This window comes from Molossus molossus, unplaced genomic scaffold (genome assembly GCF_014108415.1).
Source record: "Molossus molossus isolate mMolMol1 unplaced genomic scaffold, mMolMol1.p scaffold_m16_p_27, whole genome shotgun sequence".
Classification (NCBI taxonomy): domain Eukaryota; kingdom Metazoa; phylum Chordata; class Mammalia; order Chiroptera; family Molossidae; genus Molossus; species Molossus molossus.
The window spans coordinates 2,373,629-2,392,096 of record NW_023425363.1 but is presented as its reverse complement, the minus strand read 5'-3'; the positions used below and the strand labels follow the sequence as shown (position 1 = coordinate 2,392,096).

General features: G+C 54.1%; 1 protein-coding gene across 1 annotated transcript; it reads left to right on the top strand.

Moving 5' to 3' along the window:
- The first annotated feature begins 5,985 nt into the window (after window positions 1-5,985).
- Window positions 5,986-16,362, top strand: ALDH3A1 (aldehyde dehydrogenase 3 family member A1). The gene is made up of 11 exons (XM_036278372.1): window positions 5,986-6,063; window positions 9,649-9,815; window positions 11,779-12,010; window positions 12,500-12,585; window positions 12,821-13,029; window positions 13,595-13,712; window positions 14,190-14,331; window positions 14,945-15,111; window positions 15,478-15,577; window positions 15,940-16,070; window positions 16,156-16,362. Exons 2-11 carry the CDS (start codon window positions 9,654-9,656, stop codon window positions 16,168-16,170), a joined length of 1,362 nt encoding a protein of 453 aa, XP_036134265.1. The 5' UTR covers window positions 5,986-6,063; window positions 9,649-9,653; the 3' UTR covers window positions 16,171-16,362.
- Window positions 16,363-18,468: the final 2,106 nt, after the last annotated feature.

The following is an 18,468-nucleotide window of genomic DNA, read 5'->3' as shown; positions in this document are numbered from 1 at the left end:
GGCCGGTTTGGCTCAGCGGTTAGAGCGCCGGCCTGCGGTCCAGAGAGACCCGGGTTCGGTTCCCGCTAAGGGCAGGTACCTCGGTTGCAGTTTGTCCCCGGCCCTGGTTGGTCGTGTGGGTGGCAACCACTCGATGTGTCCCTTTCACGGCGATGTTTCTCTCTCTCTCTGTTCCCCTCTCTCCCTCCCACTCTATCTGAACAAAAAATGAAAAAATGTCCTCGGGTGAGGGAATAAAAAAAAAAAGAAAGTGGTTTTCCCCTCCAAAAATCTATTTCTCACCTAAGCACTCCTTGAAATTTAAGCAAAATAACTTTTTTCTTTAACTTATCTTTATTGTTGAATATATTACAGATGTCCCTCATTTTTCCCCCTTGACGCCCTCCTCCCCAATCCCGCCCCCCTCCTGCCTTCCCCACACTATTGTCTGTGTCTATGGGTTATGCATATGTGCATAGAACTTCTTTGGTTTATCTCTTCCCATCCCTCCTCCCCACTTCCCTTTGAGGTTCATCAGTCTAACAACCAATTTGTACTTCCTAATCCCTTCATCTTTTTCACCCAACTCCCCTCCCATCTGGCAACCAAAATAAAGTTCTCTGTATCTATGAGTCTGTTTCTGTTCTGCTTGCTCATTTTGTTTGTAGATTCAATTGTTGATAGATATGTATTTATTGCCATGTTATTGTTCATATACTTTTTTATCTTCTTCTTCAAGAAGACCAGTGAATATTTCATATAATACTTGATTGGTGGTGATAACTCCTTTAGCTTTTTTTTTTTTGTCTAGGAGACTCTTTATATGGCTATTGATTGTAAATGATAACTTTGCAGGATAGAGTAATCTTGGTTGTTTTCATCCCTTTAAATATTTCTTGCCACTCCCTCCTGACCTGCAAAGTTTCTTTTGAGAAATCAGCTGACAGTCTTTTTTTTTTTTTTTTTTACAGATAGAGTGGGAGGGAGGGAGAGGGAGAGAGAGAGAGAGAGAGAAACATCGACGTGAAAGGGACACATCGAGTGGCTGCCACCCACACGACCAACCAGGGCCGGGGACAAACTGCAACCGAAGCACGCGCCCTTAGCGGGAACCGAACCTGGGTCTCTCCGAACCGCAGGCCAACGCTCTAACCGCTGAGCCAAACTGGCCAGGTCAGCTGACAGTCTTATGGGAGCTCTGTTGTAGGTTACTAACTGCTTTTCTCTTTCTTCTTTTAAGATTCTCTCTTTGTCTTTAACCTTTGGCATTTTGATGATGATGTGTCTTGGTGTGGATCTCTTTGGGTTTTTCTTGTTTGGAACTCTCTGTGCTTCCTGGACTTGTATGTCTGTTTCCTTCACCAAGTTAGGGAAGTTTTCTGTCATTATTTTTTTCAAACACTTTTTTTTTTATCCTCACCCGAGGACATTTTTCGATATTTTGTTTAGATAGAGTGGGAGGGAGAGAGAAAGAGAGAGAGAGAGAGAGAAACATCGACATGAGACACATCAAGTGGTTGCCACTCGCACAATCCAACCAGGGCTGGGGACAAACTGCAACCGAGGCATATGCCCTTAGCGGGAACCGAACCCAGGTCTCTTCAGACTGAAGGCCAATGCTCCATCCGCTGAGCCAAACCGTCCAGGGCTCAAACACGTTTTCAATTTCTTGCCCTCTATCTTCTCCCTGTAGCACTCCAATGATACGAATGTTGGCACGCTTGAAGTTGTCGCACAGGCTCCTTATACTATCCTCATTTTTTTTTTTTTTTTCCTTTTTGCTGTTCTGATTGGGTGTTTTTTGCTTTCTTACATTCCATATCAATGGTTTGCTTCTTGGCTTCATCTACTCTACTATTAATTTCCTGTAAATTATTCTTTATTTTAGTTAGTGTATCCTTAATTTCTGACTGGTTCTTTATTATGCTCTTGAGGCCCTCACTAAGTTAATTGACAAGCAAAATAACTTTAAAGCTAATTTTTAAATCATTCATTCATGGACACGAACAACAGTGTGGTGATTGCCGGGGGGGGGGGGGGGGCGGGGGGGAGGTGGAGGAGGTACAGGGGGATAAGTGCAGACTAGACTTGGGGTGGTGAACACACAATATAGTGTACAGATGGTGTGTTATAGAATTGTAACCTGAACCCTGTATAATTTTGTTACCGGTGTCACCCCAATCAATTCAATGAAAAATAGAAACAAAATCTTTTGTCTAGCTTTAGACAAATTAGCTGAAAATCCTCTTCCTAAATGACTCATGAGTACTCCTAGCCTTCACTTAGACCCCGCCCAGCCCCATCTGCAGGATGGTTTGGTACACTGGCCTGTTTCCATCATCTCCTGAGGTCTTTCTATGTGCCAGGCACTGTGCTAAGTGCTGAGGATAGGGGGGGTTCAACAAAGGTTGAAACCACAGCCTTCACAGAAATTGTAGTCTGTCAGGGATACATGCAGCCAAGAAAAATAATCAACACATCGTCACCCAAACAGACATACCATCGCAGTCTGTGACAGGTCCCTGGAGTAAGGACGTTATTATGGGGGTGGGGACAGTCAGAGACACTGAGATGTGAACAGGAGTAAGAGTTACTGTGGTACAAAATAGATGGAAAACTGTCTAGGGAGAGAATAGCAGGTGCAAAGGCCCTGAGGTAGGAAAGTGGCCGCCCAGGAAGGCCAGTGGGCTGGATGCAATGGGAATGTTGGAAAGTGGTACGAAGTAAGGCTGGTGAAGCAGCCAGAAGTCAGAGCATCACGACCTCAAAGGCCGAGGGAGGTTTTTCCTTCAAAGCAGTAGGAAGCCACAGAAGGATATTAATGGGGGAGGGACGTGCTCAGGTCTTCATTGCCCAAAGGTCTCTCTGGCTGCTTTTTGGAGAAGGTGTCATGGAAGGAGAGATGGACCCAGGGAGATCAGGCAGGCAGCCATGACAGTGTCCTCGGAGAAAGAGGTGACAGGAGCTGAGGCCTTGGGGTGGAAGATTAGGGCTTGCAAAGATTAGAATCTAAAAAGCATGTTTCTGCCACACTTTCTATGACAACTCACTCTATGCTGGACTGAAACTTAACCAAAATAATAAAAAAAAGTTAAATCTAAAGGTACTGTTCTCCGTGGTATGAACACGTTTTAAGGCTCCGTGCTCCACATTACCAGGATTTGAAGCTGCTCCTTGTAACGGCAGCCACAGCGCCAGCATCAGCCGGGCTCTGTGCGCCAAACCTGTTCTACTGCGTCGCACAGCCACTGTTGCCTTCGCCTGCTGTTGACACTCGTCTCCAGGGCGCCACTCTGGGGCAACCTCATGCTGAACGAGGGAGGAAACAAGCCGGATGAAGGCACCTTAGAAGCGGTGAAAACTGCAGCAGCGTCTCCGGGGAGGGGCTGGACCCGAGGAGGAGGGAAGCGCTCAGGGGGCTGCCCTCCGCTTCCTTCCACTAGCCCCGTTCACCTGAGGAGGCTGAGGCCCAGAGAAATGAAATCGTTGTCGAAGGGCGTGAGCCGACGGAGTGCAGCAGCGGGGTGAACATTTCACTGGGCTGAAGAGGGAGCTGAAAGTCAGACCCAGCTGGGCTGGGGCCAGGGCGGTGGGAACCCAGCGAGCAGCTGAGAGGCCCGTCTCTCCAGGGAGCTGCTGTCACGATGAGTCAGCTTTTCATCCTCACGGGCCCTTCATCGTACCCTCCACTCAAGACGTTCCCAGGAGCGCCCGGCCGGTGTGGCTCGGTGACCGAGCGTCGACCCGTGCACAAGAGGTCACGGGTTCCATCCCCTGTCAGGGCACATGCCCAGGTCGTGGGCCTGATCCCTGGTGGGGGGCATGCAGGAGGCGGCCAGTTTATGTTCTTTCTCATCGATGCTTCTGTCTCTCTCCCTCTCCCCTCCTCTGTCTCTAACAGAAATAAAGAAAAAATAGTAATAAAACGTCCCAGGAGAATCTGGGTGGCCTCATTGGCACCCGTGCTCACTCAGTCTGCAGTACAGCGCCCTGGCTACTCGGCCAGTTACAAGCAGAGGGCATGGGTCGTCTCCAAAGATAATATGGTGCCACCAGAAAAATGGGAGCGGGGAGGGTTCCAGGTTGGCACAAGAGGCCTGGTCCACCCCCCTGATCCTCTCCATCTTAGAGGGTGCCCCCTTCTGCCCACCCCAGCCCAGGTGCCCAGGCACCAGAGCCTGTCACCGCCTTCTGCTGTTCTGGAATGTGTCCCAATCTGTCAGTGGAGTTGGGGTCTCATGATTTCTGCCTCTAGCACTGGGAGCTGAGCTCTCTCTTTAGGATATGCCCTATTAAGAGGGATTCCCTAAGAACAGAAACCTCAGACCGAGGTCTCTGAAATGAGCCCCTTCATGCTGCCCCACCTCATAGCCTGGCCTAGCCCATACGGCTGCATGAGCACCGCCCCCAGAGCCTCCCTGATTTCCTCACCTCCTGCTAGTAACAGTGTACCTGTGACACCTTACTGATAACCTCGGTGCACATTCGACTTTGATTTCTGCCTCTGTGCCTCTGCTTTGCTGTTCCAAGGCCTCCTTCTGTCCCTTGCCTAAATACCTCTCATCTAACTCAGATGCTGTTCCCTCCATGGGACCCTGGAGCACCGTATGCATATTCTAATTGCTACAGTTTTCATATTGTTTTGACATTGTCTCTTTACCCCATCACTCAACAAATATGTATTGAGCAGCTACTATGTGCCAGACACTGTTCTAGGTGCTAAGGATTGCAGCAGGAACAAGTGAAATTCTCAGGCTGGGGAAGACAGATAGCAAACCAAATACGTAGACAAATCTCATGTCAGAGAGCAGTACGTGCTCTGGAGGAAGAGGGCAGAAAGTGATGTTGAGGAGTGGTGTTATTTTTACATCACATAGTTTTAAAAATATGTCTTTATTATTTAGAGAGAGGAAAGGCGAGAGAGATAGAAACATAGATGTGAGAAACATCAACAGGCTGCCTCCTGCACGCCCCCCACTTCTCCCTGGGGATCGAGTCCACAACCCAAGCATGTGCTGTTACTGGGAATCGAACTGGGACCTTTCAGTCCACGGGAAGATGTTCAATCCACTGAGCCACATAGACTGGGCTTTACATCGCATTTGAGCAGAGCTATGTGGGTGGGTACATGGGGAAGGGCCTGCCAGGTGCAGGAGGGGAGAAGGGCAAGAACACAGCCCAGGGCTTGTAGGTCATCAGGGAACACTTGCGCTGGGCTCCCAGGGCATTGGGGACGCCGGTGCAGCCGTGCCTGGGAGAAGGTGGCCAGGAGTCTGTGGGAGCCAGGGCGGCGTGAGAAGCGACCACCCGTGTTTGTCCACATCTACCGCCATCCTTACTGCACGGCACAGAGCGGATGGCGGCACACATCTGTTAAAAAGTGGAGGAAGGGGCTTCCAGCTTCCTTCCTCCCCAAGCACGTCTGGTTCCCAGGATGACCACACAGGGAGATCCCTGGCGTTGTAGCTGGTTCTCGCCTCTTCTGTGCTATTCAACAAGATGGCAGGTCCACACCCCTGGAGAAAGACCCCCGCTGGCAGGCCCCGGGGTCGGAGTTCTCTGCCTGGTGGTGCCCTGGCGCCGGTGCCCAGGGCAGGGGGGGGCATTGCGTGTGCAGAGGTGCCCGTTGAGGTAGCTGTGTGCACACTCACCATGACTGGTGTCTCACCCCTGCTGCTCTTACGTAACTGGGAAATCGGGAGATCGGCGCCCAGCAACTGCACTTTGGAAACCTGGAGGAAGTCCACGTCAGGCTGAATCAATCAGCTGACCCCACGCCCAGGGCAAACACACGCATGGGCTCCTCTCGAAGATTGGATGTGAGCCCCACCCAAGCCTTCAAAGACATTTTGTTGCAAAAGGCTAATCCCCCAAGCTGGGGCTCACAGGGAGCAGAGGCCCTGGTTATGCTACACCCACATCTGAATATTGTTTTGGTCTTGTTACACAATCTTCCGGGGCAGGGATGCCAGGCTGAGTGGGCGGGGAGAAGGACTGAACGGGTGGGGAGAAGGTCCTTAAATGCATCCCCTCTAGGGTGATGTATATTCCAGGAGCTCCGGCCACCAGGAGAGACTGTCAAAGGTAATCCTCTTCCTTCTAAGTTATTTTTTTTTCCTTGTAGGGGATGTGGCTGGAGCCTGCACTAGGAGTGGGGTCCATCTCTGCGGCTGATTCTCCCCATTCCCCAGGAGTGTCTAATGAGAATGCAAGGATTGGGTGCCCTGAGGGTCCAAAGCCCACCTCTGTGCTCTGCCATCCCCCAGCACTGGGAGGTGGAGGCTCTGAGGACCCCAGGAGCAGGGGGCCCAGGGTGGTGGGTGAGAAGCCTTAATTCACTCTCCCAGAAGCAGCAGAGCTCTGTAAGTAAAGGGCGTGAGCAGAGGATAGAGATAGAAGCAGGTTCGAATCCTGCCTTGGTCATTTGCTAGCAGTGAGACCAAAGACAGAGCACTGAATGTCTCAGCCTCACTTTCCTCATCTGTGAAATGGACCACTAACAGTTCCAGAGTTCTTTGATTTTCAAAGGGGATGAGGAAGGGGGAACCATTGATGGGGATGCCTGGGGGCAAAGTTGTCACAGATGAGGCAGACAGGATACAGGGAGGCAGGAAGCCGGACTCCAACTTATCCCATTGGGGTGCCAGGAGCAACATTAGATGCTTTCTGCTCCATTAACCTTTGTAACAACTGAGGTGGCACTGTGATAAACACTGTGCACGAAGGAGGACAGGAGGCTACTCCCCAGAGGCCACGCAGGGCTGAGTACTGGAACTGGGGTGCCAGCCCAGCCTGTCTCGCTCACACCGGGGTCTGATGCCCTGGGTCGCCTGGCCTTGGTGGCCGATGGTCAGGGCTGCTGCTCTGGTTTGAGCACACAGGGCTGGGGAGGGAAGAAGGACCTTCCTGTTGCGCTGTGTGGCTGGGGTGATGGTCAGCAGGGGCACCCGGTGAGAGGGCTTAGTCCATCTTCCCATTAGACCTGGGGAGGGGCCCATGACACCTCCAGGCTGGGGGGCACCATGGATGCCAGCAGGGGCCCCCCTCAGTGCAGAAAGCCTGGAGTGGGGGGTCAGCACCATGAAGAGGATCACTTGCTGGGCATAAACAGGAACACCCCCCCAAACACACCCATGGACATTTCCATTTTTTGAAAAACTTATATATATATACCATATATAATAATCATATCATATATGGCACATATCATATATTCATATCATATATAGATATATTACATACATAGTATATATTAAGTATGTACTATAAATATATATATGTGGTATATATACATTTTTTGCAAAATGGAAACAGCTTTATTGTGGTTTTTCTTTTTCAACTTTTCTTCTGATGTTAGAAGTGATGCAGTGTCTGAAAGTGGGTAGAATGCCTCTGGGTGAACAGGAAGGAATTGTGAGGGAGAAGAGAAACCTAGTTTCCTCTGTGATCCCTTTTTTGTATCTTTTACATTTTCTGCATGAGCATATTACTTATTACCAGTTACCTTTATTCAGAAGGTTAACAAATACTTTATTTTTAATTTTTATTGTGAACACTATTACAGATGTTCCCACCTTCCCCCACTTTGCCCACCTCGACCCAGTCACCCCCAGCTGTCACCACACTGCAGTCTGTGTCTGTGGGTTATGCATATACGTTCTTTAGCTAATCCCTTCACTTTCTTTCATCGTGTCCGCTTCCTTCTGACAGCTGTCAGTCTGTTCCATGTATTCAAGCTTCTGTTTCTGTTTGGTTGGTCAGTTTATTTTGTTCATTAGATTCCACATATAAGTGAGATCATATGGTATTTGTTTGTCTCTTACTGGCTTACTTCTCTGAGCATAATAATCTCCAGGTCCATCTATGTTGTCACAAAATGTAAGATTTTCTTCTTTTTTTACGGCTGCGTAGTATTCCATTGTGTAAACATACCAATGTTTTTTCGTCCAATTATCTACTGAGGGGCCCTTTGGCTGTTTCCAGATCTTGTCTATTGCAAATAACATTGCTATGAACGTAGGGGTGCGTATATTGTTTTGAATTGGTGTTACATGATTCTTAGGATATATTCCCAGAATTGAGATGGATGGGTCATAAGGCCGTTCCATTTTTGAAATTTTGAGGAAACTTCACACTGTATTCCACAGTGGCTGCACCAGTCTGCATTGCCACCAGCAGTGTGCCAGAGTCCCCTTTTCTTCACACCCTCACCAGCACTTGTTTGTTGATTTATTGATGGCAGCCCTTCTGGCAGGTGTGAGGCAATAGCTCATTGTGTTAACAAATGTTTTAAATAAATGCAAGTTCACTGCACACAAGTTAAGCACTACAAATAATGGAAAAAAGATCAGCAATAATTCCATCCTCCCGATTGTCACCAGGTGGGTGTTGCCCATCTGATCTTTTCTCACACGTGGGCACACACGTGCACACCTAGTGTACCTGCTGCTCTGTAACCTGCTTTCTTTCTTATAGCGTATGTGAGGGAAGCATCTGGTGTGGAGAGAGCACCTTTCATAAAAGTCTGCAACACTTGCTCTGTGTCTCTCCTACATACTGCACAATCAGCCAACACAGAGGTGCAACAGAGTCCATTTCTTTATTTTTTCTAATTTTTAATTAATTTTTAGAGGGGGGAGAGAGAGAGAGAGAGAGAGAGAGAGAGAGAGAGAGAGAGAGAGAGAAACATGGATGTGAGAGAGAAACATTAATCAGTTGGCTCCTGCACCAGCCCTTACTGGGGATGGAGCCTGCGACCTGGCTAAGTGCCCTGACCGGGAATCCACCTGAAACCTTTTGGTGTATGGGACGATGCTGCAACCATCGGAGCCACTCTGCCATGGCTAAATTGTCTCCTGCTGATGAACATTTAGGGTTTCCAGTACTGCTCTGTTGTAAACAAACTCTATGCCTTCTTATTCGTGAATGTTTAGAAACGCTATCATTTCCATGAGCTCCGGCATGTGGACCCACATCAGAATAGCGCCATTTAGAGGCTTTGCTAAATGACGCCAAGCAGCTGTCAGGAAGGGACATGCCAACCTGTCGGCACGGCTGCTTCTACGGTGGCAGGAACCTCCCCGCCCCACGTGTGTGGAAACCGGAGGCTCTGCGAGCCCTTTGCTGGCCTTCGCTCTGTCCACAGGTGTTACCGGCACCGGTTTGAACACCAACAACGGCGGATATGTTGACTCCGGGTTCTCTTTAACCAGCTGGGGTGTGGAATCCCAACCCGTGCCGTCCAGTGTAGCCCGGGAAGGGCCTGGCTGGGCGTGCGGAGGCCTGGAGCGTTTGCGCGGGAGTGCCCCCAGCTTCGCCAGCCCGCAGAGGCAGGAGGGGACTGCGCCCTCAGCAAGGGCCTGCCCCAGCAGTTACGCTTAGGGTCTCGTGCCACTGCGCACTGGCCCTCGTAAGATAAGGTGGTCATTGCTCAGGGGGGCCAGGAGGGCCAGAAGGGTCCAGACAGCTGGGTTGGGGAGCTGCAAAGGCCAAAGAATGCCATTTCCCCAGCGCTCCCAGAGAGATCCTCCTCTTCCTATAATATTAGCCCGTTGGAGGAGCAGCGAGGGTGCTGCCCCCGAGACCCCCAGTGCCCGCAGGTCCCCGTGATGGGCGGGCCGGAGGACGCAGCCCGTCCTCCTGCCCCGCTCCAACAGCTGTCTCCCCCAGGCACCATGAGCAAAATCAGCGAAGTCGTGCAGCGGGCCAGGGCCGCCTTCAACTCGGGCAGGACTCGCCCCCTGCAGTTCCGGATCCAGCAGCTGGAGGCGCTGCGGCGCATGATCAAGGAGCGCGAGAAGGACATCGCGGGCGCGCTGGCTGCGGACCTCCACAGGGTGCGGGCCCCGCCCCCCGCCCCGCCCCGCCCCGCGCCGCCCCGCCCCGCCCCGCCCCGCGAGCGCCGCCGCGGCCCGCGCAGCCGCCCTCGGGCGCCAGAGCGCAGCAGGCCAAGGGGGACACAGGGGTAGGACCAGTGGCTGCTCGCTCGGAGGCCGTGTGCTGTGCGCGGAGCTCTGCGGCCAGATCCTAGGGTAGTTCGGCACTTAGTCCTCCAACTGCTCCGCGAGTTCAGGACCCTCTGAGAGCGAGGACAGACGGCCTGGCTTGTCCTTCCGCCCCAGGCTGAGCCCCATGTGGGAACCCACAGCTCCTGCCCCCATCTGTCTGCCATTCCGTCCCGGCTTCACTTTCTTCTCCATCCAGCTTGGAGCACAAGGCCGCCCCTTTCCACCTTCTCAGGCTACCTGACCGCCCAAACTTGCGGTCTCCTTGCCGGTCTGGCCCTCAGCCCCCCCAGGGCCACCTGGTCTCTACACCAGGGAGCAGCGCAGCCTGGCAGCCACAGGTGGAGGTGGCTTCCCTCCCTCCTCATCCATCCCTCACTCTGAGGGAAAACCGCACACCTCCAAACTCTCAACTCCTTCCCCTTGCTGCCCCCAAGGCACTGGGGACCTGCTTCCACCCTTCCATCTCAACCTGGAGAAGCAGAGGGCACTTAGCTGCAGTATACTTTTTAATCTCTCATCTTTTTTTTTTTTTTTTTTAATCCTTACCTGAGGATTAATTCGTTTTTTGTTCAGATAGAGTGGGAGGGAGGGAAGGAGGGAGAGAGACACATCGACGTGAAAGGGACACATCGAATGGTTGCCACCCAACCAGGGCCGGGGCCAAACTGCAACCGAGGTACATGCCCTTAGTGGGAACCAAACCTCGGTCTCTCTGGAGGTCGATGCTTTAACTGCTGAGCCAAACCGGCCAGGGCAAGATCTCTCATCTTAAAACAGAAAATCAAGACAACTTCACAGCTCTGATTTGCTCTTCACAACCAAAGTTCTTGGAGTCAGCTGTGCGTTCTGCTGTCCACACATCCTCTCTCCTCACCCCTGCTCACTGGCTGCCTCCCCAGCACCCCGGAGGATCCCGGCAACCTCTCCCTCCCTCTCTCCCCTGGCCGAGTTCCTCCTGGATTTCCTCCTCACTCTCTCTCTGGCAGCCTCTTTCCTATACCCACTTCTTTTTTTTTTTTTTTTTTTTTATCCTCACCCGAGGATATTTTTTCCATTTTTGGTACAGATAGAATGGGAGGGAGAGAGAGGAAGGGAGAGAGAGTGAGAAACATCGACGTGAAGGGACACATCGAGTGGCTGCCACCCGCACGACCAACCAGGGCCGGGGACAAACTGCAACCAAGGTACATGCCCTTAGCGGGAACTGAACCCGGGTCTCTCCAGACCGCAGGCCGACGCTCTAACCGCTGAGCCAAACCGGCCAGGGCCCTATACCCACTTCTTAAAGGTGGTCTTCTTAGGGTTCTGTCCTGAGTTCAAGTGTCATTTTAATGTGTAAGTGTTCCCAGACACTCTTGGCTCTCAAATCACTCATTGATAACCCTCGAACCACTGCCCCGGCCAGAGATCCCTTCAGGCATCTTAAACGTGACGTGTTCAAAGCTGCCTGGACTCCCAGCAATGGCAGAAAGGGGCCCTGAAAGACCCACTCCTCAGTGGCTACTCCTCAGCTCTGCTCCCCTTCTCTAGCCCGGCCCCCTGGGGAGATGTGGTGAGTGGCCCCCATCATCCTGGCAGTTGAACATGCCTGGCTCTGTTCAGTGTGCCCACCCAACAGCCCTAGGAGGTGTAGATCATGCTCCCATTTTGCAGATTTGAATTTGGGAAAGGGTAGCAGGTCATTCAAGGTCACAGAGCTAGGGAGCAGCGAGCCAGCGCCCACAGCCAGCTCTGGTAACTCCCCACCGAGAGCTCTGGGGCTGGTGAGCTCACAGGAGTTTTCTCACCATAGAATGAATGGAATTCTTACCAAGAGGAAATTGTATATTGCCTGGAGGAGATCGAGTACACACTCAAGAAGCTCCCTGAGTGGGTTTTGGATGAGCCGGTGGAGAAGACTGCCCAAACCCAGCAGGATGAATGCTACATCCACTCGGAGCCCATGGGCGTGGTCCTCATCATTGGCACCTGGAACTATCCCTTCGATCTCACCGTTCAGCCCATGGTGGGCGCCATTGCCGCAGGTACCAGGGGCTTCCTTCCGGAAGGAGAGTGGGGAGGGATCAGTGTTCTTCACTGGGGAGTGGGCCAGGGCGGCTCAGGCCTGGAGAGGGGTCCTGGGGCCATGTAGCAGCGTCATGGGTCTGCACAGGCACCAACTTCTTTACCCTGGCCTTCTGGTGCCCTCAAGGCCCAGCGCCCAGCCAGGCTCAGATGTCCACGTGGCTCTCCTCCCTGCCCGTGTGAGGGGCTGGCAGCTCTCAGCTAAGAAGTCTCAGGGTTTCACAGCAATGGGCTCGCCCTGCTTGGGCCCCGAGACTTCTCTCCCCTGTCTCCCTTCCTCTGTTCTCACATCTCATCGAGTGCACGGGCCTGTGGTGCAGGTGCTGTGGTGGTGCCCACAGCGGTCCTGTCCACCCTCCCAGAGCACAGAAGAGGGAGAGAGGCACCAGGGTGCGTCACTGGGAGGGCAGAGCGTGGGGTGGGGCCCCCTGACTCCACGTCCTCTGCAGGGAATGCCGTGGTCCTCAAGCCCTCGGAGCTGAGCGAGAACATGGCGAGCCTGCTGGCCACCATCATCCCTCAGTACCTGGATAAGGTGAGGTGCTCTCCAGGGCACAAGGAGAACTGTGGGGCCGGGTCTTGGGATTGAGAGCCAGTGGCTTCTAACACAAGGGGCTAAGCCACAGGTGGGAGTGAGGACAGCTGGCCTTTCCCGCTAGAGGGAACAGAGCCCTGAGCCAGGAGAGGGTGTCTACTCGGTGGTGGCCCCTGGGCAGGGTAAGGAGGGGCTGAGGTCCTCCCTGAGCCTGGCCTCTCTCCTCACACGGAAGGAGCTGTACCCGGTGATCAATGGGGGCGTCCCCGAGACCACGGAGGTGCTCAAGGAGAGATTTGACTACATCCTGTACACCGGGAGCACTGGTGTTGGGAAGATCGTTATGACGGCAGCGGCCAAGCACCTGACACCTGTCACGCTGGAGCTGGGGGGAAAGAGCCCTTGCTATGTGGACAAGGACTGTGACCTGGATATTGCCTGCAGGTGAGGACGCTCAGTGCCCGTCTGAGCTGGAGTGGCCATTCTGACTGCCTCCCAGCTCACGCGGACCACAGTGCTGCTCTGAGTGACACAGGCATTGTCCCTGTCCTCACAGTCCTGCAGCCCTGGGCAAGCGCTGGGGCGGTCAGTGGGCAGGCCAGGAAGCAGAGGTTCCCACATCCCATGTGCCTTCCAGGCCTTCCAGGGGGCAGATCCCCAGCAGCAGAGACACTTGGCTGGCAGGACTCGAGGTCATGAGCAGAGGGGCACAAAGGTTGCCCACCCTGGACACCTCCCCAGCATTCCCGGCCCTTGCTGATGAAGTTAGCTTGTGGTGGCCGGGCCCAGTGAGCCATGTGCCCAGTGTTCAGGCACATGGGCCTTCTCAGGGGGGAATCTCGAAGCCAGGGGCTAAGCCGGCTGGGAAGTCACAATCTCTGGCTTCTGCAGACCACAGCTGCCCCCTCCAGCATCAGCCCTTGAGTGTGGAGCTGAGCTGATGAGTAAGGTGCTTGTTCTTGGGTCGCCTTCCGAGTTGGAAACCACAGTCTGTCTGGGATTTCCACAGACGCATTGCCTGGGGGAAATACATGAACAGCGGCCAGACCTGTGTGGCCCCTGACTACATCCTGTGCGATCCCTCCATCCAGAGCCAAGTCGTGGAGAAGCTCAAAAAGGCCGTGAAGGTGAGTGTCGCCCACGGGGTGAGAGGCTCAAGGTAGAGAGGTGGGTGTGGGCTTTTACAAACGAGTGTTTTTGGCGGGGATCCTAAAAGGAGTTCACACTCTGGAGATAATGTGGAAAAGACGAAAAAACATAAAGAAGGAAAAGAATGTTCCACCCAGAATCCTGCCACCCAGAGTCAGGCACTGCTGGCTCGGTATGGTCCTTCCATTTCCTTTCTGTGAACACACACAGTTGTTCCTCACGTGTGTCCCGGCCGCTGTGCAAACGCAGCTGTGAAACAGAGCGGTCGCTCGGCCCCTGCGAGCCCGGCGGCCCGGACGTGGTGGTCGCGCAGTTCTCGGGTCATCGCGCCGCTGCCCCGCCCCCGCCGGGCAGTGCCCACGTGCTCCCCCAGGCCCATCGCCATCAACGTGGTCGCTTTGCGCTGTGACGAGGGTCCGTGTCCTTCTCTGAAGCCTGTCACCTCTTCTCCACAGGAGTTCTACGGGGAAGACGCCAAGAAGTCTCGTGACTATGGAAGGATCATTAGCTCCCGCCACTTCCAGCGGGTGATGGGCCTGATAGAGGGCCAGAAGGTCGCCTACGGAGGCACCGGGGACGCGGCCACCCGCTACATCGGTGTGTGTGCTCACCCTTCGATAGAGCACTGCCCGCCTGCCCAGGCTGCCAGGGTCGCTGCACGTTGGCAGCAAGTGGGCACAGATACTTGAAGAGCAGAGAGCCCCGTGGAGGGTTGGGGGAGGCCGGGGTGGGCTCTGGTGCTCTCGGTGGGCAGGGGCTGGGCAGTGCTCCTGGACGTCCCCCAAGCCCAGATGCCCGCTCCCTCCAAGGCCCCGAGAGGAGCTCCATGCCCCACCCAGGCATCAGCAGGGCATGTGGACAGCAGAGCCACGCAGGCCCCCTTGTGCAGAGCCGGAGGGGCCCCAGGGACCGAGGCTTGAGGACCACCAGATGGGGCCCCAGTAAGCCTCCAGTTTGCCAGGAGACTGAAGAGCTTCGACAGGGGCTCAGATGGTCTGTGAGGCGTAGACCCTGGCCCCCTCCATACAAGTCAGTCCATCACTCCCCCGATCTGCCAGGGTGCACCCCGGGCCGGCAGAGGCCTTGTCCCTGCCTCTCTAAGCCTCGCAGTCTTATCGCAAAGGAGTTAGGGGAGGAAGCTGGAGGCCAGGACTTGCCGGGCGGGTGAGGGTCTCAGTGCTGGCTGACTCTGGCCTGTGTCCTGCCTCAGCCCCCACCATCCTCATGGACGTGGACCCCCAGTCCCCAGTGATGCAGGAGGAGATCTTCGGGCCCATAATGCCCATTGTGTGCGTGCGCAGCCTGGAGGAAGCCATCCAGTTCATCAACCAGCGCGAGAAGCCCCTGGCTCTCTATGTGTTCTCCCAAAACGACAAGGTGGGCCTGGGGTGCCCTCCTCCCAGGGTCCTGGGGCTCCTGGGCATAGCTCTCATGCCAACAGGATCCAAGGGTCCACAGACCAGAGTTCAAATCCCAGCTTCCCTGCTCACCGCTGTGCGAGCTTCGGCAGTCACTCCTCTGAGTGACGTGATCATTGGCACAGTGCCCTCCGTGCCGTCATGGGGACCTTTGCTGTTACTGTCTCCCACCCAGTACTTGATACGTGGGGAGAGTGGGAGACTCCGACGGGGGCTCTCCTTCCACCAGCTCCATCCTTGAGGCCCCAGGAGGCGCCAGAGCGGGTGGCGCAGGCGGCTGGGATGTCCTGGGCAGAACTGATGCCGGGGCTGGGTACCGTTGCAGGTGATTAAGAAGATGATTGCAGAGACATCCAGTGGTGGGGTGACTGCCAACGACGTCATCATTCATCTCTCTGTGCACTCTCTGCCCTTCGGGGGTGTGGGTGAGTGTGGGGTGGAATTCACTGCCTACCTGCTCCCTGCAGGTGTCCTTCACCCCTGGGCTGGCCATCAGGAGGGGCTGGAGCAGCCCTGGGCCCCAGGCCCCGCTAACTTTGCCCGCGTGCTCCTCTGGCCTCTGCACACCCATCAGCCGCACTTAACCGAGAGACCCTAGCGGGTCCTGAAGGTCACCTGGTGCCCTGGCCTGTTTCCCGGAGGCCAGAGGTTGCAGAGCCATCTGGTGCCCTAGCTGGGGTTAAACTTGTCTCGGGCACTCTGTTGTTCCTGGTATGGACACTAGGGGGGGCGAAGGGAGGGTCTGGGATCTTGGGGGCCCCTGGGCCTGATCGGCTCCTCCCCACAGGAAACAGCGGCATGGGGTGCTACCACGGCAAGTACAGCTTCATGACCTTCTCCCACCGCCGCTCCTGCCTGGTGAGGTCTCTACAGAAGGAAGATCCCTTCAAAGGCAGATACCCTCCCAGCATGGCCAAGGTGAGAGGTGGGGGTGTGGGTTGCTGTGAAGAAGGCCAGGCTGCTGGGGGCCTCTGGGCCTCACTGTCCCGTGTGCTCCTCACAGATGGCCCGTCATTGAAGTGGCTGCACCTGGCCTCCCGTGCTGTGCCTTCACCCTGTGTCCAGTACCTCGGAGAACTGCTCCTGGAACCCCTCTTGCTCCTCTGTGGACCAGTGCTTGTCCCCAAGACCATTCATGCCCCGGGCCTCACCTCCCTAGTTCCCTATCTCCTTGTTGGACACATAAGACAAATAAAGTTTTCCAAATGGACCAACGCGTATATATGCATGTTTCTTTTGCATCTCCCCATCCTCTGCAGTCCTCCCCCCCCACCCCCCCGCCACTACCATCCCGGCAAAAAGTCTAGAGATGCCCCCCCCCCCCTAGTCTCAGGAGAACCACTGCCCCAACCTCCAGGGCCTGGGCCTCAGGGCAGGAGGCACTGGTGTGGAGGAGATGTTTGTCTCTCTTTTTTGTTTAATCTTTATTGTTGATAGTATTATAGATGTCCCTCCTGCTTCCCCTCATTGACCCCCTTCTTCCCACTCCCACCCCCGTTCTACCTTCCGCACACTATTGGTGTGTCCGTTGGTTATGCATATATGCATATAAATTCTTTGGTTTATCTCTTCCCCCTTCCCTCACTCCCTTTCCCTGAGGCTTGTCAGTCTGTTTCCTACTTCTGAGTCTCCAGATCTATTTTGATTGTCAGCTTATTTTGTTCATTATGTTCCATAATAAAGTGACATCATGTGGTACTTGTCTTTCTCTGACTGGCTTCTTTTGTTTAGCATAATACTCTCCGGGTCCCTTCATGCATCTCAAAGTGTAAGAGATCCTTTCTTTTTATAGCTGCGTAGTACTCCATTGTGTATATATACACAGCTTTTTTATCCACTCATCTACTGATGGACACTTGGGCTGTTTCCAGATCTTAAGTATTGTAAATAGCGCTGCTATGAACACAGGGGTACATATATTCTTTCTGAGTGGTGGTTCGGGCTTCTTAGGGTGTGTTCCGAGAAGTGGGAGGTGTCTGTCTGGCATCTGAGCTCTGAGATGTCAGCTTCATTTCCGTGTGACTAGGTTAGCGGAGGGGTGGCTAAAGAGGCTGAGTCCTGAGGACCAGAGCAATCCTCTCAAATCCCTTGGTGAGACCGTGTAGTTGTCAACACAAAACCCGTGGCTGAAACCCGAGTGCTGCTCCCAGGGGCAGAAGGCCGGGAAGCCAGGTTAGCCTCAAGGCCCCACAGCGCCCAAGCTTTTTGGCAGGTCTGGCCTTAGGGCCCCGAGGAACTGAGATGGGGTCCGGGGAGGACTGTCTGGAGGAGGGCTCGGGGCAGAACAAGAGCCAAACGTCAGGTGCGTGGGGCCGGCGGGGGGCCTGTCTGGTGGGCCCCAGGCAGGTCTCCCTCATGGCAGCCATGCGACCACTGTGGCTGAGCAGTTTCGGGGTGAGTGTGATGGTGCTCACAGGAGGTGTCACTGTGAAGCGGAGCTGGGCCCACGCGGCCCAAACAAGCCGCGCCAGGCCCTGCCTCGGGGCCCGTCCCGGGTCTGTGCCCCGCCCCCGGGCCCTGCTCCCAGCACAGGCCAAGCCTCCGCCTGGCCAGGACCCTGTCTCTCCCGGCCTTGCCTGCTCCTGGTTTTCACTCTTGTAATGAACAGTAGAACCTCAGTTCTCGAACTTAATTGTTTCCAGAAGACTGTTCGAGAAGCTATTTGTTGGAAAACCAAATCATTTTTTCCTATTATTATAAGGTGTCAGCGAGATAGCCAGAGACGCACAGCCGAATTGTGCAGGAGCACTTTATTACACCGGCCGGCGGGGGGGCCTCCCAAACCCAGCCCCAGCTTCCTTTGTTCTTTGCTTATATAAGAACAAAAAAACAGAAAAAACTACATTCAAAGAAAAAAACCCTACATTCCTCCTGGCTCCACCTAATTGGTACCGGGGCTGATACAGACTGCTCCAGAGGAAAAAAGGGTGGGGGGGGGGTTGGTTGTAGGGGTCAGGGCAATCATTAATCTCTTTCTTTTTTAAATTATTATTATTATTATTTTTTATCCTCACCCGAGGACATTTTTCTATGTTTTGTTCAGGTAGAGTGGGAGAGAGAGAGAGAGAGAAACATCAACGTGAGAGGGACACATTGAGTGGCAGCCACCCGCATGACCAACCAGGGCCGGGGACAAACTGCAACCGAGGTACGTGCCCTTAGCGGGAACCGAACCCGGGTCTCTCCAGACCGCAGGCCGACGCTCTAACCGCTGAGCAAAACCGGCCAGGGCTAATCTCTTTCTTTTTATGGTCCCTCCATGTTTCCCAAAGCCAATATTAACCCCTTATCTTTATGGTTCCTCTGGGCGTCAGTC